This window comes from Streptopelia decaocto (assembly GCF_964273445.1).
Source record: "Streptopelia decaocto genome assembly, chromosome: 2".
Lineage (NCBI taxonomy): Eukaryota > Metazoa > Chordata > Aves > Columbiformes > Columbidae > Streptopelia > Streptopelia decaocto.
The window spans coordinates 112405223-112427353 of record NC_138655.1 but is presented as its reverse complement, the minus strand read 5'-3'; the positions used below and the strand labels follow the sequence as shown (position 1 = coordinate 112427353).

Sequence of the window (22131 nt, the reverse complement as noted above, 5' to 3'; positions counted from 1 at the left end):
GTCCCGAAGCCCACGCCAGACACTCAAGGGAAGCTGTAAAGAGCAAGTCCTGTGGCTCAGCGGGTGACAGGACTGAAAGAGAAAAGGTCCAGCAATGCTGGAAAATAAAGACCTTTCATAAAGAAACCTTGAAATAAGAAATGAAAAGGAGAGATCAGATGGTAACAGGGAAGACATTTGTAAATTGTGAACTGTGGCCTTGATAGAAGGGCAAAAATTGCGATGTCATTTAAAGGAGTAAGAATGAAACATAAATGCTCTTACACTGTCAAAGAGGTTAAGTCAAAGAACTTGTCAAGAGGAATCCTTTAAAGGGTAAAACAGACTGGTAAAGCGGGTGAAATGTAGAGTAAAACAGCACAGCCACATAAATGGTGCTTTCCCAAAGCAAGCAAGAAGATTCTCTATCTGGTGAAGGAGAAGAAATAAAGGAAACTGTGGATATGGAAAAGAAAGTGTGGATTGCCAACACCTGAGAAGGAGTTGAGAGGTATAATCAGAGCAGGGAGATACTGACAGCATCTGTGGATGTCATTAGAGGCTTGCACAGTCGGTGACTATGTCACGTGAAAGGAAGCAAAGATCTTTAAAGCACACGGTGTTACGATCAAAAAATGATTGGAAGTAGTCTCTCTGCAAGAGGAAAAGAAAGAGCTAAAGAATGGTGTTACATAGGGAAAGAGAATCTATTCATTAGAGGAAACAAAGCTCCTTTTTCTTTTTCTTTAAACTGTCTTCTCTTCATCTATATTTCTGACAGCATCCATCACTTTGATAGCTGATGACAGCATCCAGCAATCTCAGTCTCCTCCCTATGGAGCTTCTTTTGTAACATTACTCTAATAAGATGCAAAGATTCTGAGCTCAAAGAGTGACAAATTTGCAGCATGTATTTTGCTGCATGTTAAAAACGCAGTGGATGCTACAGTATAGCCTGACTTCTGGCACAGGTAGCAGTGTGAAGCTGTAAGTCTGAGACAAGAAGAGTCTGCTCCCTCCATTTTCTTTATTATGTGTGTATTTACAAGGGAACTACAGAAACAAAACATGTGGTTTTAAAGAAACGTAAAATTTTATGTACACAAAAGCACTTACTTCCTGAATGCTAAACATACTGACATACAAGGAGCTTTTGATTATGCCTCTGCAGACAATGAGGCACACCAGGAGGGAAGATGAGGTACTCTGGTCTAGTGACAGTACTGAAAGGGATCATACCTGTGGCAGACAGACTCCTGGGGAAAAATATGAGCTATCTGCTGCAAATTGCTAAATAGACAAAGCAGTTGTAGGAGATGTTCCTCCTAAAGAGTTCCTCTGGTTTATAAGTATGGTGAGCTGTAGCCTGTGCCCTTGCCATGGTCAGGAACAAGCACAACCTCTCAGCTGTTTGTGGGCCTGAAGCAGCAGCGGTTCCTTTCAGTTGTTGTTCTCAGTCCTATCACCTGAATTATAGATGGACTTCTCCCTAGGCCTGCTGACTTCTGTATGGGAATGGACCACATAGCACACAACATGTGGCCTTCTGTATTGAACGAGAAATACCAGTGTTACAGACAGCACTGTTAACTACCAGAACAAAAATAAATGAGTAAATTAATCCTCTCCTCTGAGTAATTTTAAGAAATTACTAAAATCTCCATTTATGCTGACAGTATTACGTACTGGTGTCCATAACGTAATAGCTTGAAAAAAAAAGTACACATAAACAGTAAAGGCTTTAGTAACTTGCACAAACATGTGCTTTTCTATGTAATCTCTCTGGGAAGAACTTACCACATCTGAGTCTAACCAAACAAGAACCCTCCCTGATGTTATATATGCTGATACATATTGATCACCCCAAGATACTACTATCTCTAAATGTCTGTGGAAAACTAGTTTTAATAGTTTGTCAAGGCCGTGTTTTTCTTAGACACTTCAACTTCCATTTTTTCTTCACCGCATTCTGACTAAAAAGTATTTTTAGTAGTGGACTGACAAATAAGTTTTAAGCATTTGCATCAAAATATTGGAACACGGGGTATAATATAAGTAAAATGTTGGTTATAAATAAAAATACCCAAATAAAAAGCTCCTGAATGCTCTACTAAGGACTTTGAAAAAGTATTTTGGATTTCAACTCTCAGGTCCCAGTATAATGGAAAATACATCGCACTGTAGGCTTTGTTATTTTAAACCCAGCATAACTCAGCTAAGGTTGACAGCACAGCTAGTCGTGGTCACTGAAATAGTCTAAATCACTGCAGAGGCATCACACTCTCAACCTCCCACAACCTTTTTAATGTTGTCAGTACAACACCATGGGGAGCAATAGTGTAACATTATCCAGACTTCATCTGGACAAAGGAGGAAACAAATTGCCTTAAATTTTCAGCAAGCTCTCAAGGTCAAGCTGAGTGGCTTCTGAAGTGTCCACAGTCCTTGGGTGACTGTGAATGCCTCATTCAAGTGCAGCAGTGCTGATAACTACCAGGGCCACGATGCGGAATTGAAGAGATTACGACTTTCTCTTATCAGAAAAATTTTAAATATTGTATTTAAATACAATTGCTAATCACATAAAGAAATTAACTCTGAAGTGCTAACTCAAATGCAGCCTCTAAGCCTTTTGAAGTTCTTCTGCTGTTAAGCACAATCTCTAAAACTTTGAGCATTGTATTTCAGTTGCACCATATCTCAGAACGCCTGATATGGAAGAGAGTCTGTCCTTACTGAAGCTAATGGGATCTCAGAGGATTCACAGCCAGAGAGTGCCAGGACTTTACCAGATGAATATCCTGCCTGGGACCACACCAGCGTGCTTTGCATCACTTCACACTGGCTGTGCCACAACAGCCTCAGAAAACCAATCCAGCTTTGCCTACAGGTTCGAAGAAAACAACCTGCCAAATATCATTTCTACGTATGTTTGCTGCTTGCTCCCTCATAAAGTGCCTCCAGGAAAATACCTCTAGAAACATGAAATTTGCCAGTTTCCCAGATTACATCAGAAACACTGAAGGGCAGGACCAAGCAGGAGAGCATCGTACTGACCTGTGTGAGGGTTGAGCAGAATACTGCCAGGCGGTATGCCTGCAGCTTCAAGTGGAAGAATGATATAGCTGGTGTTGCTGGGGGCCACCTGGCCACTCATCCCGTTCTCAGGGTAGGACACATTGCCTGAAGAGCTGGCCGTCACCCCAGGGACAAGAGATGCACTTTGGAGAGGCTGATGTATTCGTGACAGGGATCCTGAGGAGCCAGCGCTGCTGGAAGACTCTGAGCCTGACAGGGAGACACAACCGCAGCAGGGGGGTTACAAGGGAGCCCAGTCCCCTTCAGACATGGCACATATGTGAGGACAGACCTCACAAACTGCAAAGGCAACCGCTACTAGGCTGGTAGGAGTGAGGTTTTCACTCCCTACCGAGCTCAGTATCCAGTGGTATTTCTACAATTCAAAATACCACTTTCCTCCCACAACATCTGCTTCCCCCTAGCCAGTAAACAGTTTTATCAAACAGAGCACAAAATGCTCATCATGTATTAATAATGCCAAATTATCAGTTCATAAGGTATAAAAATGAAACATGGGGTCTGCAAATGAAAAAAATTTTAAAAACCCAAAACTACACACACACAAAACACCAAACATTTTCTGCAAGAAAAAAAACCCCAACACAACAGCAACTGAGTTGCTGGTCAAGTAACAAGGTAGTTGTGTCATATGCCATGTCCCCAAGCCTGACAGTGTTCAAGAAGAGACTGGACAACACCCTCAGACACATGGTGTGAACTGTGGAGTCGTCTTGTACAGGGACAGGAGTTGGACTCGATGATCCTTATGGGACTCAATGATCCCTTACAACTCAGGACATTCTATGATTCTATGTGTATTAACTTAAAGCTACCTAAGATACTGAATAAGACTTTTGCCACTTTGATTTTTCAGCACCTAGCTTATTAAAATTGATCAATCAAGATAAATCAAGTGTGTTAGAACACAACGGGCCTGGAGGGATGGGGAGACACATTATTAAAAAAAAAAAAAAAAAAACCACAAAAGAAATATCATTTCCAAACTACTTGATTAGATTTCAATTTGCTTCATGTAAAAATGACAAGAAACTCTTGAGAGTGTAAGGCTCAGATCAATGGCTTCCTTAAAACAGGATGTTAAGGCAAACACAAGGGAGGTATGCAAGACAATGTCCGTATGGATGCTTCCTTCCGAAAGTAAAGGATAGTTTAAATGCAACTTCTTTTCTTTCACTTCTCTGCAATGACTATGCATCTTACACTAATTACTAACCTCCCTAGTGAACTCTTGCAGATGTAGACTAAAAGAAAAGACAGAACTCAGACTTAGGTTTTAGGGCAAATTACATCCCTTCGTATTTGGGATATTACAAGAGGACCCTGCAGTAGACTGCATAGAGCCTCAGATTCATTTTCAGTCAAATCCATAGTGGAATTAATTTATTTCCCCATAATTAGAGCAAAACAAGTTTCTTTTGAAGAAATCACAGCATCCTGTTACTTAACAAATAGAGGGTCTTTCCACAGATTACTGCATATTGCTATGCAAAACACATTTTTATCCATCTTCTTCAGACTTCATATCCATACAGCAGCTACTACAGAGACAGTCCTCTTTATCAACCGTGCACCATTCGCCATCAGCATGACCCTAAATCTGCTTCTCCAGTATCTATTCAGGTAAGTAACAAAGATTTCAGAATAAAGTTTTAATTTCTATAAATACACTCTGAAATTGTATTATAATAGTTGCTGTATTTTTCCCCTCCTTGTAGACTAAGGTTGGAAATTTAGAAAGATTATTCCTGGAGGGATAGTTCTATTTGTTGGACCAATTCAGATTTCAGTGTTTCTACAAAGTGCAGAGATGTTCTTGCAAATCATCCTCATCAAGCGGCAAGCAGCATTTTGCATCTTCCTCCCAAACATAAATGCAACCACATAAGTCTAACTTCTTTTCTACAGCAGTTACCGGGTCCTTTCCTGCGTTTCTCCGGTCCTTCTACATGCACTTCACGTTGCTTCTTTTGAGTTTTTGCTTTCTCCTCTTTCCATCACCTATTGAAGTCAAGGGTTTAAAAAGCTACCTGGGGACTCAGGAGTACAATGGTTAGATTTCATAAACCTCCCAGTATTATTTTGAAGCATGTATGTAGTACCAAGCCTGAGTTCAGACCTCTCTACCCCAAGTTGTGCTATTGTGAATAAACGCCGTTAGTGTAAAAGACGACTACTGGAGCTCTGACATTTAATTCTTTTTCTTATTTCCCCCCTTTCAGCTGTTTTTATGGCAGAAACATGGATTGATCTTTACCAGCTTCGGAATGTTAAAAAGCCAAAGGACTGCAATGAAGTCAAATGTACTCATCAAATGGTAGGCAGAAACAGTGGAACAACCTCAGGAGTTATCACCGCATATTGGCCAAGATGATAACTTTGAAATGCTCTGTGCTCCCATGTAAGTAGATCAACTTGGCAATTTTGAAAAAACACAAATAAGACACAAAACCATTTCAGTAATTTTCTGAATGTTAAAAAAAATTCCCAGAGATTACTACTTAACCAATTTTGCTACCATCTATCCTGTGTAAGATTGATCTATTTTAATTTTTTTCAACCACTACAACTTATTTCCTATCATTTTAAGTCTAGACATATTAAGCCAAGCAAATTCCAACACTAATGTTTGGAAATTAACACCAATTAATCTTGTCTTTGTAGCTCTGATTAGCTGTTTTCATGTGTCTAAATCTGGAATACGAAATCACCACATAATGAATTCAGTACTGTAGCAAATGGAAAAAAAAACCAAACCTATCCAACTTCTTTCAGATTCACATTAAGAGATGTCTTGCTAAAGACTTCTGAATGGAACTATGACTAAATGAGATTTTTGCCTGCATTACACAATCCAGCATCTTTTTTTCACTATGTAATGACGGGTACTTCTTCTAGATTCTTCTGTAATTTTCTTGCTACTTCACAGTTGGTATAATAATAACCTTCATATTCTCATCACTTTCCATTAATATATTTTGAAAGTATTCTAAGAGCTACAGCAGTTCAAAGAGTGCTAAAAGAAAAAGAGACAGAAAAATCACCACAAAGTCTTAATAGCTTAGGGGGCTTGCAGAGGGAGAGCATGGAGGTCCCATTAATTTTCCAATATCTTGAACCCTAGTGAATGATGCAAGACATCTTGCTCCATTTTATTTGGGTCAGCATTCAGTATCTGACGACTCTGAAGATCTCTGTTCATCCCACCTTCTAAGTTGGAGGTAATTTTTTTCTTTCTTATCAACTGGACTCTCAAGATCTACTCACTACATGCTCCAGACAGTCAACTTTTTAGGAGCAGTACAGTGCTGATCACCTCTGGAAGTATTTTTGTCTGGGTTAAAGTTTCTTGGCTTAGGAATATTTTTTTTTCTACTTTTGTAAGTCGCTTGCATTTCTGTATGTTACAATGTATTCAGGTTTTTTTTTATAATAATGGTACATACTCATTTGAACACAATTATTCAAGTTGCACGTCCCAAAATAAGATTAATAGTTCAGCACAGTTGGTTGGCAGGAAGAGTATAACTGGAAGCAGTTGGCTCGGCTCATGATTTATCACCCATACATCAACATTCCTGCAGTTTCTCTTGGACTCACCAGATCCATCAAACTAATGCTTGATTAAAGAAAATCATAAAGAAGCAGAAATCCAGTTCCAAAACTCCGAGAGAGAATTATAATTTACAGGATACTTTATATTAAAAAAAATAAGTTAACATATTGAAATGACTGCAGTATACTTTTCGCAACAGGGATAGCAATGAACACCTATAACAGGGGAGATTAGATTGTGGCTCTGATTACTTGGAGGCCTGCCAAGGAAGTTAACGATCCCTACAGATCTGTGTCAACACAGCTGATAACCCAAAGCAGCCAGCTTTTCATAAATGGGAGGGAAAGAAATACACTCTAACAGCTGTGCATTGCAGTGAATGGAAAACCCATTAAGATGAGCTGAAGATGCAATAGTTACATCTTTTAAGTCTTCCAACAATTATTTTAATAGATATCCAGGTCCACAGAGGACAGTTCTTTGAAACATGTCTTGTCTTGCCTCCTAATGATGTCTCTTAAAACCTGTTGTAACGTGTCAGTGAAAATAACATGGTAACTCATAACCTAGATTTTCTCTTCATGGGCATATTAGAGACTGAACAGGTACATCTTTGATGCCTACAAGGACATCTATTTCACTTACCACTCTACAAGCTAAGTCAATCCTGGAAAGTCTACTATATTACTGGAAATAGAAACTAACCAAGGTTTTGGATGATATCCTAGGTTATAGGAATGCAATCTGATTGCACTTTGTTCCATTATAAACTCCCCACTCAATATTGAATTATAGCATAATACATTTCTATATATCTACCAAGCTTCAGAATAACAGAAGAAAACTTTATTTCCAATATACAGTCTGTGCTTTTTAGTGGAATGGGGCTATCTAAACAATCAACAGTAAGATAACCATGTAAAGGGTTGCAAACAGCCCCTTTTGTGAAGTTTGCCAGAACGAAGTAACATAATTTCTTGGCTAAACTCTCATTCCTGTGCAGCTGAATGCAATTGAAGTCTAAGACTAATTGACGCTATTGCATTCTACTGAGGGGACTGCACATACTATGATCTATCTTGGCCTAAGGGGAGTCTAACATCTTTCTGTGTTTCAGTTTCTGTTTGTCCACTATGTACCATTACTTACTGATTTATCACAAGTTAAGATTAGGAGCAGAACATTTGATTTAGGTGACAATACTAAAAATGATGCAGAAAGGCTACAGTGCTAATACTGCATCACTATTTATACTCTCAAATGCAGCCATGAGCCACCAGGGAAAATTCTTGAAGTCTTAGTATTTCCATGCTCAAGAAATGTGTTTGACAATGCTTCTGGATGAATGTAATATATATATAATTTTCACATTTAAAATGGTCACAAGCATTTTCTGTCATTTAGCCCATGAAGAACACTTTGACCAACTGCTGACTTCAGACTGATTTCATATATACCATATGCAGGTCAAAAATGCTTTGAATCTATTAACGTGAACCATAAAGTTCTTCAGAGAACAGATTAGTACTTTGTGCAAGGGAGAAATAGGACAGAATTGGTGCCTACCAGGCTCTGACACTCTACCAGGGCACCGGACCTAATGTTTGTAGCTACACCTCTGCAATCCCATCTCAATCCCTGTTGTAAAGACAAAGGAAAAAAAACCCCTTAAATAAAAGCATGATTAAGCTTTACACATTTATTGAGCCATGGAACGCCCAGGTCTGCCTATGACTGGAATACAGAATGATGAAGATCTAATGCAAAAACATGCAGAATGAAGCATTACTTGGTACCTAATGTACCTTAGAAAACACATGCAAATAGCATGTGGGGGCTCTGACAGCTGTATGAATGCACTCAGCATTTTTTGTTGAAGTGAGAACACTTCATCAAAGCATATTTTCCCATTATTTTTGAACAGCCATTCTTTTCTGCTTTAATGCCACTCAGTAATATTTCAGATCAAATGATAGAAATAACAGTTCACATATTATTTTCTCTGACTTTCCTCAGACTGACTGACAGTTTGACTTTGTGTCCTGGCTTTGAAGGTGTAAGTCTGTTTTGACATACAGTCTTGCTCTTTTTCCCCACCTCTTCCTTTTATTTTTAATTTTCACTCTTTTTGTGCCTCAACTAGCTTTCAAATTTAAACACTTCACTTAAAAAATGCAAAGCACTTACAATATGTAATTGCTCTGGAAAGAACATGGAATTTTAGTATCATTGATGTTTAAAAAAATGTGTTACAAGAGCTTTCAATTTAAAGCAATTCTGAGTTTGGTGCATATAGAGTGTAGAGGCATTTACAACTATTGGCATGCTTCAGAGATCTCACTTGTAATATATATTTTTAAGTGCACCCTTTAATATGCTTGATTGTAAGAATAAAACAGCTACTTAAAAGAATTACTCTTTTGCAATTTTAAGTCTCAATTCTCCAAACTAGATTTCCCTGATACTATTCTACATGTCCTGCACCTGTGCAATACAATGCTGGAGAGAAATACATTTACCCACACTCTAGTTCATGCATATCAAATGGAATTCTAATGCAATGGAAGGATTCATGGGAGATAAAGAAATCAGGAGGTAAAACATGGACTACTGCACACTTCATGCCCCACTGTATAGCCTATTCAGCCTTTATACAAATAAAGAAAACTGGAGAGTGTATTTTCAAAACTACATACACACTGTTTTTGCTATGCTGCATATGGTCATGCTCAGGAAGAAGCCAGAGGTAAGCAACTATACCGTACTAATTATCAAAGTCAAACTAATGTCTTAATTCCATATGACTTAATATACATAAGGACAGAGTAAAACTGAAGGGGAATCTTAACTTAGGAAGAGATCCTTACGGGTCCCTTCAAACTTGAAATATTCTATGGTTCTATGAAACTTACGATAATAAACCAAATATTTGTCTAGGGTCTCAAAAGAAACATAAAATAGAAGTATTAAGAAGAAAAGGCAGGATATTCCAAAAGCTCCGAGCAGCTTTATGACCAGCAGTGTCTGAAGGAGTGGCTTTCCCACCAGCTGTGTTCCTTTACAGCTGTGAAATATAACAAAATTTTAAACTACGTTCAAGATCCAGATGTCCAGAATGTAGTTATGAAATCAAAGGTTTTCTTGATTTATTCTGAAAACTCCATTCCCCAGCATCCTAAATCACAGCAAAGGCTATTGTACAATTTTGGGAAAAGGAGTGAAATCTGACCAACCCAGGTTTGATGAACGGTGTTTAAATTAAGCACTGACTATAAAACACTCTCAGGCTGAAAGTGCACTAAGTGCTAAATATTGATTACCACTTTGTCCTGTACTATATTTATCAAATGAGCCAAACTGATGGAATCATCTGATGGGCTCCTTATTTATTATGCACTTTTACACACAAATATAATAGAGTAGCGTAATGGCATGGCTTGAAATTACTTAGATTCAGACCCTGCAACTCATATGGTAATGTACCCATGAAGTTAATGCAAACAGATACAGAATTCCCACCAGGTCCATAGTCTCCTTAAATGGTGTTTTTATTTAATAGGAGCTGAACAAGGAAATGGAGAGACCGTGGGACCTCTGTGAATTCAGTGCTTTTGCCTGCTTCCACCACAGCACACTGCCTCATCTGCCAGCAGCAAAGGAGAGGCTGTACTCCAAAATACAGATGGTCTGCATTTTAGCAACAACAGCAAAATGTTCCAGGATTTCTCATGAGGTATTTGACATTTAATTCTTCCTGATTCAAAAAGATTAAAATTAATAAAAAGCTAAAGTCTGTGGTTTGTCTGAAAAGAGTGCCATCTTTTCTGGCCTCAACAAGTGAAAACTGTTTATATAGGACATGCACAAACTCTGCTACAGGAAAAGCCTACGTCACCTATGACTTGCAAAGCTCAGACACTGGTTTTTCTTCCTGATTCCTAAAAACTCAATACCAGGTACCCAGATGCTAGCATACGTAGATGGACATACACATTTGCTATGCACAGGGAATACAACTGTTCATGTAATTCACCATATGGTCCAACCATGATGGCTGGACTAAGTGATCTCTATTGGTCCCTTCCAACCCAAACCATTCTGCGATATACCATACTCAGAAGTACTGTGAACCCAATACAGTACTAGCTACCTGTTTTAGACAGTTTGCCGGTACTTCTGTTACTGGATGAGCTATCTCCTCTTGTCAGGACGGTTATCCCACCAAAACTGGCTGTCTTTGTTATGGCTGGCTTCAAATTTCGATTTGAGCTGTCCGAGTCTGTGCTGCTCCATGGTCTCTGGTGGTCTGCCCACTTCAATTCATTCTCCGTACTGCTCTGTCGACTGCCAGATGCCTTCCCCGTGCTGTCTCTGTTACCCCTACGGACATTAGGAAACAAAGATTTACATGCACACAAACAAAATCATGTCAGGGCAGAGTCTATCTTTGGGCACTCTGCAGCAAGCAAGAAAAAGGAAATGCTCTGCATTTACAAAAAGCACGCCTGAAACAGGGTACTTGACTCCCATACTTATCTGCCTTCTGCAAGTAAACGCTGCTATGCCCTTTTACATGCACAGCACTTACTACTGCTTTCCATTCGCATATATCCTAAGAGCGCTTCATCGAACAGGGCTGACATAGCAATATCATGCAGCACTGACATAGAATTTTTATTGTCTTTTGACTGGTCTCTTCCCTCAGTAAATACCGTGTCTCTTGTTGCTTTGCTGTCCACCATCTGTAATGCTTTTCCCACTAAATTCACCTGCCCTCTACCTTTGTCTTCATATCCATCCTCCTTATTTCTGTTGCACATTGTCCCCACTCATCATCTGTTCTGTAGAGTGATCTAAAGTCTTCCCCTAAACATATGTCCTCCCCCAGACTGTCCAGTGCTAATGCTCTACTTAGAGACCTACCATTTGAGTGGTTTTTGTTTTTTTTCCTCTGCATACAGTAATTACAAAAACTGTGGGACAGAGCTGTTTGCCCTTTAACAGCTGCAGAGCATCCAGTGTACTGTAACAACACAGTAAAATGTAAGCAGAATTTGGAGGAGAATTTATGGTGAACTGCTTATAATGCGCTGCTAAAATGACAAAACCAGCATGCCTACCACAGCTTAGTGCATCATGACCACTATCCCAAGTGATGCTAAGAACACTGGCTTTTGGAAGCCTTTCAGAAAACATTTTCCACTGCTCTGTCTTATTTGACAGTATAATACCTTGCAGCTTCAAAGCTCTTTGTACAAATCAAAAGATGGAACTGCATCTATGGTGTTGTTTTTTTTTTTGTGGGTGTTGGTTTAGTTTGGTTTTTTTTTGGTCCCCTTTCTCTTGTGAATGTGGCTCCTGCTTTTTATTTGGAGAACCCGCTGAGGTGTGTCACTCAGGACGCGAAGGAGCAGCGTGTCAAAGACAGGATCAGGCTGGTGTGTTTCTTGCCTGTGATCTGAGCCTCTCACAGATGTGACCAGCAGTATGAACCTGTTGACCTTTGCTAGACCCAGGCAGTGGGAAAGCACGAAGAGAAACAGCACAGAAGAAATAACATAAAAAAAGGAAATAGGTTTTAAAAATAAATCTTCCTCAAGATTTAATTGGAAAGAAAAAAAAAAGTATATTATTTACGGACTCTTTTGCATTCTTGTTCTTCAAAATTAAACAATTCTCTTATATTTATTATTCTAGTGGAAAAGAGGAGGAGAAACAGAATGCTTTTTTATCCCAGTTACCCATGGGTTTTGGTTTCACAAAATTCTTTTTTGTTACCGAAACCCACATGTATATTAACTATTAAGAGTGTCTGTGTGTAAGATGCCTCCTTAATCCTGCATACCCAATCCAAGACTCCCAGATCATCAAGGCTAGTTCAAAGCATGGAGAAAAGTTTTTCTGCCTGCTGCCTGTGGCCATGGTACGCAGCTCCAGAAGCTCCAGCACTGCTATTTATCTGGTACAGGCTCAGCATCTCCTCCGTGGTAGCTGTGCAGACATGCACAGTCAGCAACTGCATGTCAAATAATCCTGCATTCTCTTCTCCTCGTAATGAAAAATTATGTAATATAGATGATATAGGTTTGAAGTGACACAAACTATCACTGCTACTTATGCAAATCCCAATGCACAAAGACATCTAGGGATCACCCTACTTCTGCCTACCTAACCACATGTCTTACTGGATGAAGGACACGCTTCTGAAAGCATTCATCACTTCTGCCTATTCTGCTTAGACTCATGGCAGCTGATTGACTTTAAAAACAGGTTGGCACGCTCAAGCCTGGTTGATTTGAACGGAACCTGTGGGAGATCACGGTGTGGGAAGAGAGCTTTTTCTAAGCCTCTCAGGAGAATAGTCACCACCAGGCTGGGTCTTCCACTGATCCTGTGTGTCAACGAACAAAGATGTTCTCCATGAAAAAATATGGACTGACTCCTACTGATTCCCTGTGGCTTGGGATGTGATCTGGGATACAGAATGCATCTGAGTGTTTTCTGAGCAGAAGAAGTTGGAGTTTGGAAGAAAAAGTTCACGAAACTTCAAAACATTGCTGCCTTAGACACGGAAATTTCAATCAGTTTCACCTCATCATACTTTTACTTCAGCTTTTAATGAACCAATGAAAGGAAAAAAGGTCAGTCTGGGCACTACTCTGGGAAATATGCCTGTCGTATATACTAGAGTAAAATGAACTTCCACCAGTCACAATCACCCTCAAATTGCAGCAGTCCGAGCAGCATATAGTTCCTGAGCCAATGATCTATAAAACCAAAGGAAAGGGTCCCATTGTGACTTCTCCATTCAGAGAGCGTGGGATGAGCCAGGTAGGAATTCTGTTCTCCACGCTCCTTTCCAATCAGAAAAATGACATACCCACACTCACCAAGTTTTCCCTCAGCAAGGACACAGATAACATAATGAGTGAGTTACCGGGAAATGAATATTAAATAAAGTCATACAAACCTAAATAGTTGTCTTTTCTTATGGGTTTCATTGCATATACTACTGTCTTCCAACAGCCTACTGAAAAATGAAAAGAAAGATTATGGTAACAGACATAATAATTCAAATTTCTCTGATCTGTAAAGCTGTATTTGATTTTTAGTATCATGTTTCAACTTATGCTAGATTCATAGCTTTAAAAAAAATACGGTTAAAATTGCCCCCTCCCCCCCTGCCCCTTCCATAACTGTGCACAGTCAACTGAACATAAGAAATGTCAGCCAGGGAAGCTGAAGGCAATTTAACATTTCTTGTTACCAAGCAAGGTAATTCTCAGAAACCAAGGAATCATACATCTACATACAAAAGAAAATTCTTAAAAATATCACCCAATAAGAAAATAAAAAATGCAAGCCAGCAAAATACTGCATATATAATTTTAAGCACTTGCTAAGTCGCTTGGAAATGTCTGCAGCTCAGAGAAATGCTCAGGTTCTCTGGTGAATAGAAAGGTAAAGCACTTAAACACATACCTAACTTTCAATACGGCAAATCAACATGATTGCTCACGTCCACGGAGCTAAGTACAAGTTTAAGTGCTTCACGTGATCGAAAGCTGTAAGGCATGCAGCAAGAACAAGCCATGTTCTGAGGAAGGCAGCTGAAGTCTCCCTCCTGACAACAACACTGCAGGCAGTAACAGAAGCCCAGTTTCCAACCTGCCCTTTTACTGGTCTCCACTTGGGTATGCATCCTCACACTGGGACAGCTGGTCAGCCAGCTCACAGGTTTCAGCAAAGCAAACCGTGTGCCAACACCAGAACTGGCCTCATTCTCCTGCATGCAGGTGTGGGATTGAAGGCATAAACCAGTGGAGGCCTGGCTGTGAAGTTCATGGTTTATCCCATAAAGGTCTCCTCAAGAAGCATAGTGTCTGAGCACTTTCCATACTGACTCGGGAACGTGAACAGATATGTCACGTTTATTATCCCAGTCTCTCCAGAGACGGAAAAGTAGGTTTATGAGAGCATCTGCTTTTTGCTCTTCAGGTTCCTCTGTTCTAATTTTGATTTATTTTCGTATCTCCATAGTCATGATACAGAAGCAGCAGCTGAGGAAATATCCTTGGCTCTCAGAATACAAGCTGGTTAGATGACAGTGGCCATTACCTCCTGAGAGCCTTCCCTCCTTGCACTTACAGGACTGTCCATCGGAAAAGCCGGTTTGTACCATTACTGGGGAGTCATTTTCTATGTGAACAGTCTTACCCATCAAAGCATCTCACAGATGTAAGGATGGACAGAGATAGAAATACTGTGAAAGATAACCTCCTGTCCTTCAAGGGGATGATAAACAGGTTTCAAATCTCCACAGGACAGACTTGGACTAGCACTTCTGAAACACTCACCAGTGAAATTCCCAGTGTTTTGTTTAAAATGCCTATCTGCCCTAAAGGCGCACAATTTCTAAGATTTTCATCACGGTTAAGCTAATTTATGGCTGCTATGGAGCTAGCACTTCATATTTTGCAGATCTTACACACGGTTTCTTCTTCCCTTTGTTTAAAGTGTATTCATTGTAATAAAAAGAACATCCGTAAGAACTATCACACATTAATGCAAAGCAACAGGTGGCTCAGATGTCACCATTTCATCACATTCACAATGCAGCAGCAAAGCAGGTTTGGTCTGGGGGACGTGTGAGGCTTCACAAGCAAGAAGTGAAGTCAGTGCTGCCGCTCAGCCCCACGGGAGAGCAGGTTAAACAACAGAAACACAAGCGTGGTGTTTCATAAATACCATCATCCAGACACTGCTAGAGTGCTTTTTAAAGATCAATACGTTAAATTCTAAAGGCACTCCAGAGACAGGTTTGTCATTTGAAATGAAACCTTCGGTGGGCTTCCCCTCCCTCCCACAATCTGCCTTTTAAACTGAAATGCAAAGTCTTGGGAAAGCAGCAGTAACACCGTATCTGCTCAGAAACAATAGTGCAAGACAATCTCTTTTCATTCCTCTTAAAGCACAAAAACACTGCAGATAATATCAATTACAAATTTGCTCAACAGTCTTCGCATTAGGTTAAATAACTATAGAACTACAGATAGACAAAATAATAAGGGAAACAGCTAAGTTCAACACACACACAAAAAGCTATTTTTTACCTGTTTTCCACAAAAAGGTTTTCCTGGGAGCAAACTGACTGAAAAATAAAAAAGGCATTGTATCAGACGTTCTAGATATGCTCTGCTATTCCAATTCCTTCCTTGATTTTAGAATTACCTCCCCTGTTCAGGCTTAAGGGGATTTCAATTCATGCATCATTTGCATTTGCAGAAGACAAGAGGGGGAAAAAGGTCAAGAATAAGGTCAGGCCAGTAAAATGAATTCCATGCATTACAACACTTTGCCAACGAGGGGTCTCAGTTTGCAAACAAACTGAAACTTCTCAGTCCTGAGATAAGAAGAAGGCGGTATGTGCAAAATACTGACAATTCAAAGGGGAAAAACATTTTTCCTATATAATATTAGGTTCCACTGGTCTGCCCTACCACCTCAAAATAAGATTGCAGAATAGCACAGAGCTGCAGGTAGGAAGGACAAACAGGAGGAAGGCATGCAGAATTGACAAAGTTCTTCAAAGAGAGAGAAGACACTGCAGTACTTAGAAATGCTGTGTGATTTCACATTTTACAGTTGGAGAGGAAACAGTCATGCCCACAATGAGATATGAAATTATGATAATAATCTTTATAATAATATTAACAATAATTGTCTATTGCAAAAAGGTTCTCTGCTGGAAGACTTAGATCCTGAGAAAGGTGAAGGGCTTGGAAGAAATAAATCCTATGGGCAAGTGTGTAATTCTTTTAGCATTGCTTAATTTTGTATGCAGAGAAATGAAGCTGTGCTCAATTTCCCATGAATAATTCTCTCTCTTTGATTTTTCATTTCCCTCCTATTTCATGTTCACTACACGAAGTGCTTCGTAGCTGTCATTGGATTATATCTCCATGAGGTACAGAAGAAAAGACAGTCAGTACTTGTACTGAATTTAAACAAAAGGCAGGCAAAGGGAGGAGGGCACCAGAGATCATGCCCATTACTTCTATAAAAGCAGGACTCATCAGCTCAAAGAATAATGCAATGCCATCATTAGCTGTGTCAAATTTTAATGGTATTGGATATGCACGGATTTGGGACATTTCTGTTTTGAAAAGGGTGAGCTAAAGACCTGCTCAAAGAGTGCTAGCCAACACCAGAAGCAACACCCTGCTCGTTTCCAATGCTCCAGCAGATGCATGGGCAAGATTCTCCCTCGCCACTGCATCCAGTGCCATCCCATCAACTTACACAAGGAAGGAATTTAGCCCTGAGAAGGCAATGCGTTTTCTCCTTAAAACTGTAACTCACCCACCCAACATCCACATCAGGGAACATCTGACAGTTCCGTGGGATTCCCAGGTGAGCTCCCACCCTGCACTCCTACAACACACGCAAGGCTCTAGATTGCATCCATGGCAAGCGCGTCTCTCCTTAGCGCAAAGCCTTGTAATATCAGGAGCAAGTCTGCCATTGCCAGGGACCAAACTCCCACCAGCTACAGCAGACACAGGGTTTCACCCCAGGCTGAGAGGAGACACAAATTGTTCCACCTAAAACTGCCGGGACCCTTTGTAGAACTAAGACACTGCATCTTCTCTCATTTTATGTACCTTACTCGCAATGTTTCTTTAACAAATGTGGCTGTACAAACTTCAGCATAACTACCTACAAGCATAGCAAAAACACCCCAGGGGCTTGTACAACCTCAACTTTGGGGTTGTGTCTTCACTTTGAGGTTCATGATAGGCATTTGTGCATTGACTTCACTTCAGTCACATTTCAAAAGCAGTGTTATAGCTATGCTTCCGGGACAAGTGAGTAAAAACCTTTGGTTTGACCAGGGTACTGGTCTGTGTCCCCACAAAGCTGCAAAAGCACATGGGCATGTACCTTACTTTTTCAAGCTTTTAAAGAGACTGGGGCAAATGGAGAGTTCTCCTCCCTTTTCAGTGTCTCAATGGGAACCACTATCAACTGCATTACAGACTTAAAGACAGGGTCCATACTAACTCCGTTTATTTTCCTGGCTGATGTTGCTGGTGCAGGGCCACACAATCCCTGGAAACTATTTTTGACTACAGGTGTGAGTCTGAGAGGCAGAGAAGACAGGTTCTTTTTTATTATGTTATTCTTATTGTTAAAAATCAGATGGCTAAGCAGCTCTGGACAGCAATTTAGCTCCTACAAGATCAGGACTCACTTTCCTGATCTATAGCATCAATAATGCTCAATTTAAAGCACCAGCAAAGCTTAAGTACACAGCACAGCTGTTGTGTAAAACATTCTGAAAACGCTTGGCTCATGTATGCTCAAAGACATGGACAAGAAACCTACCAAAGAAAAAAAGTTACATAAGATTACCTACAAATTCGCCTCCTCAGAGATCTCTGCGTGCAAGATTTCCATTAGGGTGGCTCTGTATGACTAATTGACATTTATGAAACAAGTATTTCACTCTTTCAATTTCCCAGAACCTTTTTAAGTCTCAACTGGAAAACGTGCATCAGCTCTGCCAGTGCACTAGGTACACTGGGGGTTGCTGTTCTTTTTTTTTAATTACATTAGCCAACATAGATAACTATTAACATGCAGCAATATCCTGCAGTGGATACCATCAGGTAATCATTTTCATGTCAGTTAACAAGACATGATAGATCTCAGGCTTCCAACTAATGCTTATTACTTGATCTGCAGCCACAAACAAAGGCTCTGTACAGCAAAACAGGAGTTTTAGTACCTACAAGTTTATGGTAGCCAACATGAGGCATGTCTTTGTTTTGTTGTTATTAATTTCAAACCCTCTTCTTCCCAATCTTTTCCTACTAGAAGGATAAGACACGCTGAAGCCACCTTTTCAAATATTTCTTTTGTGACTCTCTTTAATCAGAAAGTGATAAAGATCCTCAGTGTTTTCTTAAACAGAGGAATCATGATTTATTTTATCTAAAGGATCTGGCTTCTCAGAATAATCTCCTTAGTCAAAAATAGCCATTACAATTAACAACAAAAAATACAAAGCATGGTCTATTTCCTTTAATAAGTTTCATGTATACCACGGGCAAGTCTAGCATTTGTGTAAGTAATAAAACATCTACATTTTTCAGTGAATACACAATAATTACTAGAGAATACATTTATGAACAATGGATGGTCCTTACGTGATCATGCCTCATGAGGTTATACATTGTGTTAACCTTGAAGAATGAAATTTCCTCCATATAATTTGATTGCTAGTCTTTAGAATCAATTTTCTGCATGCTTAGAAGCCAAATGTAGTGTACCATTTACACATATATCTGCGATTCTCTGTTAAATCTACAATTTGAATTAGTGCACGGGAAAAGAACAACATATACTTTTTTTTAATTCTTTTAGATTGTTTGTTGTCTTACTTGGACAATTACTTTTCAACCAGCTAAAAGCAAGCAAAGCAATTCAGACAAGAAACAATTTGTTTGCAAGAGCCAGATACACCAGGTCCTCTGCTCCAGTGCACTTGGTTGTAAAATTCACAAATTGTTGTAAAAATAAGTTTCCAATAAAAACATGTTTCAAAATGGAAGGTTGTAGGCTTTGCAACTAAAAAAACCCAAAACAAACTAACCCTTGAAAATAGCTTTGAGTATAACAGAGGTCATGCAGCAATATTTCACTGTTAGCAGCCTGAAAAGTTTAATGTGTACTTTTAAGTTCTTATTTCAGTGAGCTGGAACGATCACATTTATTATGTATTTACTTCTTTACCCATCCTTTTATTAAGTTATCACATTAACATGCTTCTTAATCCCTGCCACTTGCTATGACTCTACGCATGACAGGAGTCATTAAAACCTCCAGCTCCCCTTGTCAAAATTTATTAAAGCCAACACAGCAGATGCAAAACTTGTCAGAAAGTATAATTTAAACTGACTAATATCAGACTAATCATCATAAGGACTATGATAATGATGGCATTATTCATGAACATATTTATTTTGTTAAAACCTTCCCACTTGGAAATGAAGATATCTGGTGTACTAGAGTGCTGTAAAACCAAAGGAAGGGCAAGCAAACTTTCTATTGGCTGGTATGTGAGGTCCAGGTTAAGACATTTTTCACAGCATTTGAAACATACACAGCATTTTCTGCTCCCGTAACCAGACTGCCTTTTCCTCCTAAATTTTGTTCAAAGTTCTGACTCTTGGGCTGATATATATTGAAAGAGTTTTGGGCACCTCAACATGTTTAGGGAGGAGTGCTAGGTGCAACGTGTTGCGGAAGTTCTGTTGACCTTCAGGGCTGCCCTTTGAAAACTTCTCATGCAAGGTCTCTTCATGCATACTCTAACGAAAAGCAAAATATCTATAATCCATTTGCTGTGGTTCATAAGCAAGGCACCAATAAAGGTTTGACTACAGCAGTGTAAACAGTATAGAGATAATAAAAAATACCACATGATTAATCGCTCCCTGTCTCTCTTTCTACATTTGTAATTTGCAGCATGACAATGCTTAGGTACCTACCTCAGAGAAACCTGGGGAGAACTGGATTAATTAACAATTGCAGAGGGCTTTAAAACTATAAAGTCTTCTATGCAGTAAGTGGCTACCTATAAAAGGAAGCCATTTCTCTCTTTCCTAAAACTGAAAAAAATGACATTGTCCACCACCACAACCACTGTCATCATCCTAAAAACACCTCATATCTGTGAGGAGTGCCCCACTCAAAAAAGCTCAGCTAAGAATATATTCCTGTTAATATTATTAGTACAGCTTGCTGAAATTCACTGCACTACGATGCCCACTAACACCTGCAATAGCAGGGAGAGAGAGCAAATGAGAGGATACGAGAGAGAGAGGGAGAGATATCTAACACTGCCCATCTTTAAAAACGCTCACTCCCAATCAATTTAAAACGCCAGCCACAAACTACGCTGTTACTTAGGCCTTGCCAGTCAGAGATGCTTACCCAGTGGACCACAACAACCTCCTGCTGCGGGCAACTGAAATGCCCACCGCTTGCCTGTCTTTAACAAGTATCTAAAGATAAAAAAAGCAGTGCATTGTGGAGCGAATTGCAACACACTTTTTCCAGCCTGGCACTTCTAGCTGTTTCTTGTGATAGAAACTGCATGATTCTGGCAACAACTTTCCATATAATATTTTTAAACAACGCTGTGCCTCATTCAAAGTCTGCTTCAAAACCCAAAGATTTTTTGGTTTTGTACAAACTCCTTTGTAATAAGCCAGAAACAGAAACTTTTATATAGGAAATAGGTTGCAAAGAGGCTTTTGCAGCCCTTGAGCGACTCAGTAACTCTACGGTATATACTGTGACAGTATGTACATCAGACTCACACGCTGAAAGCAAAAGGTAAAACAAAGGGCCTCTACCTGGACTTGAATTGTCTCGGTCTAGAAAGAAAAGGTCAGGCTAAATATATTTATATGTGGCAAGCTACTTATTAAAAAGTGAAGCTACTTTTCACAAATGAGACAACACACACCTTAAAACTACACAATGTATTGTGCTGAAAAAGAATAACTTGGATGTGCCCAGCTCCAAAATCAGAGTTAAATAAAAGGATATCTAAAATACTACTATTAGCCCTGTAACATATGAACAGCTTTAATTTAAAAGGACACTGCCAAATATGATTTTCAGTAATAGTTTTAATTTGGTTTATTCCTATATTCCTTTAAGTGGAAGAGCTCCCACTGAGATATGAGATAAAATAACAAAATAGTGACTTTTTTTTTCTTTTAGGACCCTGTCATTACAGTATTATAGCAAATTTCTTCCTTTTTCAGGAACATTAAGTATTGCTCACAGATGTTTCAGATTTAAACATTTTCTTTTAGCAACAGAGCAAGTTCTTATTTTTTGGTAAAGGCAGGAATTATAATGCCTGTTTCATATTATTCCTTTTGGAGTAAAATCATCAATAATATGACCACCTCTTTCTAATGGCAGAAATACAGTTCCTTAATTGGCAATTTGAAAAAACCCATGCAACTCGATGTTTAACCTCCGTCTTTTCTTTGTTCTTAGTGAATTAGTGACACTCATCCAAAGAAACAAAACCATGAGAAGGCTGTGCAGAAGGACACTTAAAAATTTGATTCAGCTTGAAACAAAGTTGAAATAACACAGCTACTTGAAATTATTGAGAGTGTCCATTTAAATCACTGCTCTTTGGTTCGTAAAAGAGAAGGAAAAAAAGAAGGAAACCTAGACCACACCGACATTTAAAGAAAGGGGATGAGCACTCCCTAGACAACATGCTGGGCCTCATCTCTCCTCTGCCCTTCTCCCTGCATCTCTCGTCACCTCCTTCTCCAGAAACCAACCTTCTGCGCACCTCTCGAGCTGCTCTCGGACCCTCTGTGCCAATCGTCCTTCCCTGTCACCTCCAGCTCCACAGGGCAAGTCCAGCTGCGGTGTTCATGTTGGAGGGGGGCAAG

At 39.5% G+C, this 22131-nt stretch overlaps 1 protein-coding gene across 18 annotated transcripts in view; it reads right to left on the bottom strand.

The window, feature by feature from the left end:
* The window catches only part of ARPP21 (cAMP regulated phosphoprotein 21), a 200659-nt gene that overhangs the window by 52607 nt on the left and 125921 nt on the right, over window positions 1-22131 (bottom strand). For 12 of the 18 annotated variants that reach the window (XM_082044176.1, XM_082044185.1, XM_082044177.1 and 9 more), the window contains 4 exons: window positions 15748-15785; window positions 13605-13664; window positions 10782-11014; window positions 3037-3267 (listed from right to left, as the gene is read on the bottom strand). In XM_082044176.1, the coding sequence (XP_081900302.1) occupies window positions 3037-3267; window positions 10782-11014; window positions 13605-13664; window positions 15748-15785 (562 nt within the window). The remainder of the gene's footprint in view (window positions 1-3036; window positions 3268-10781; window positions 11015-13604; window positions 13665-15747; window positions 15786-22131) is intronic. The other 6 variants (XM_082044193.1, XM_082044178.1, XM_082044182.1 and 3 more) reach the window with 3 other exon arrangements.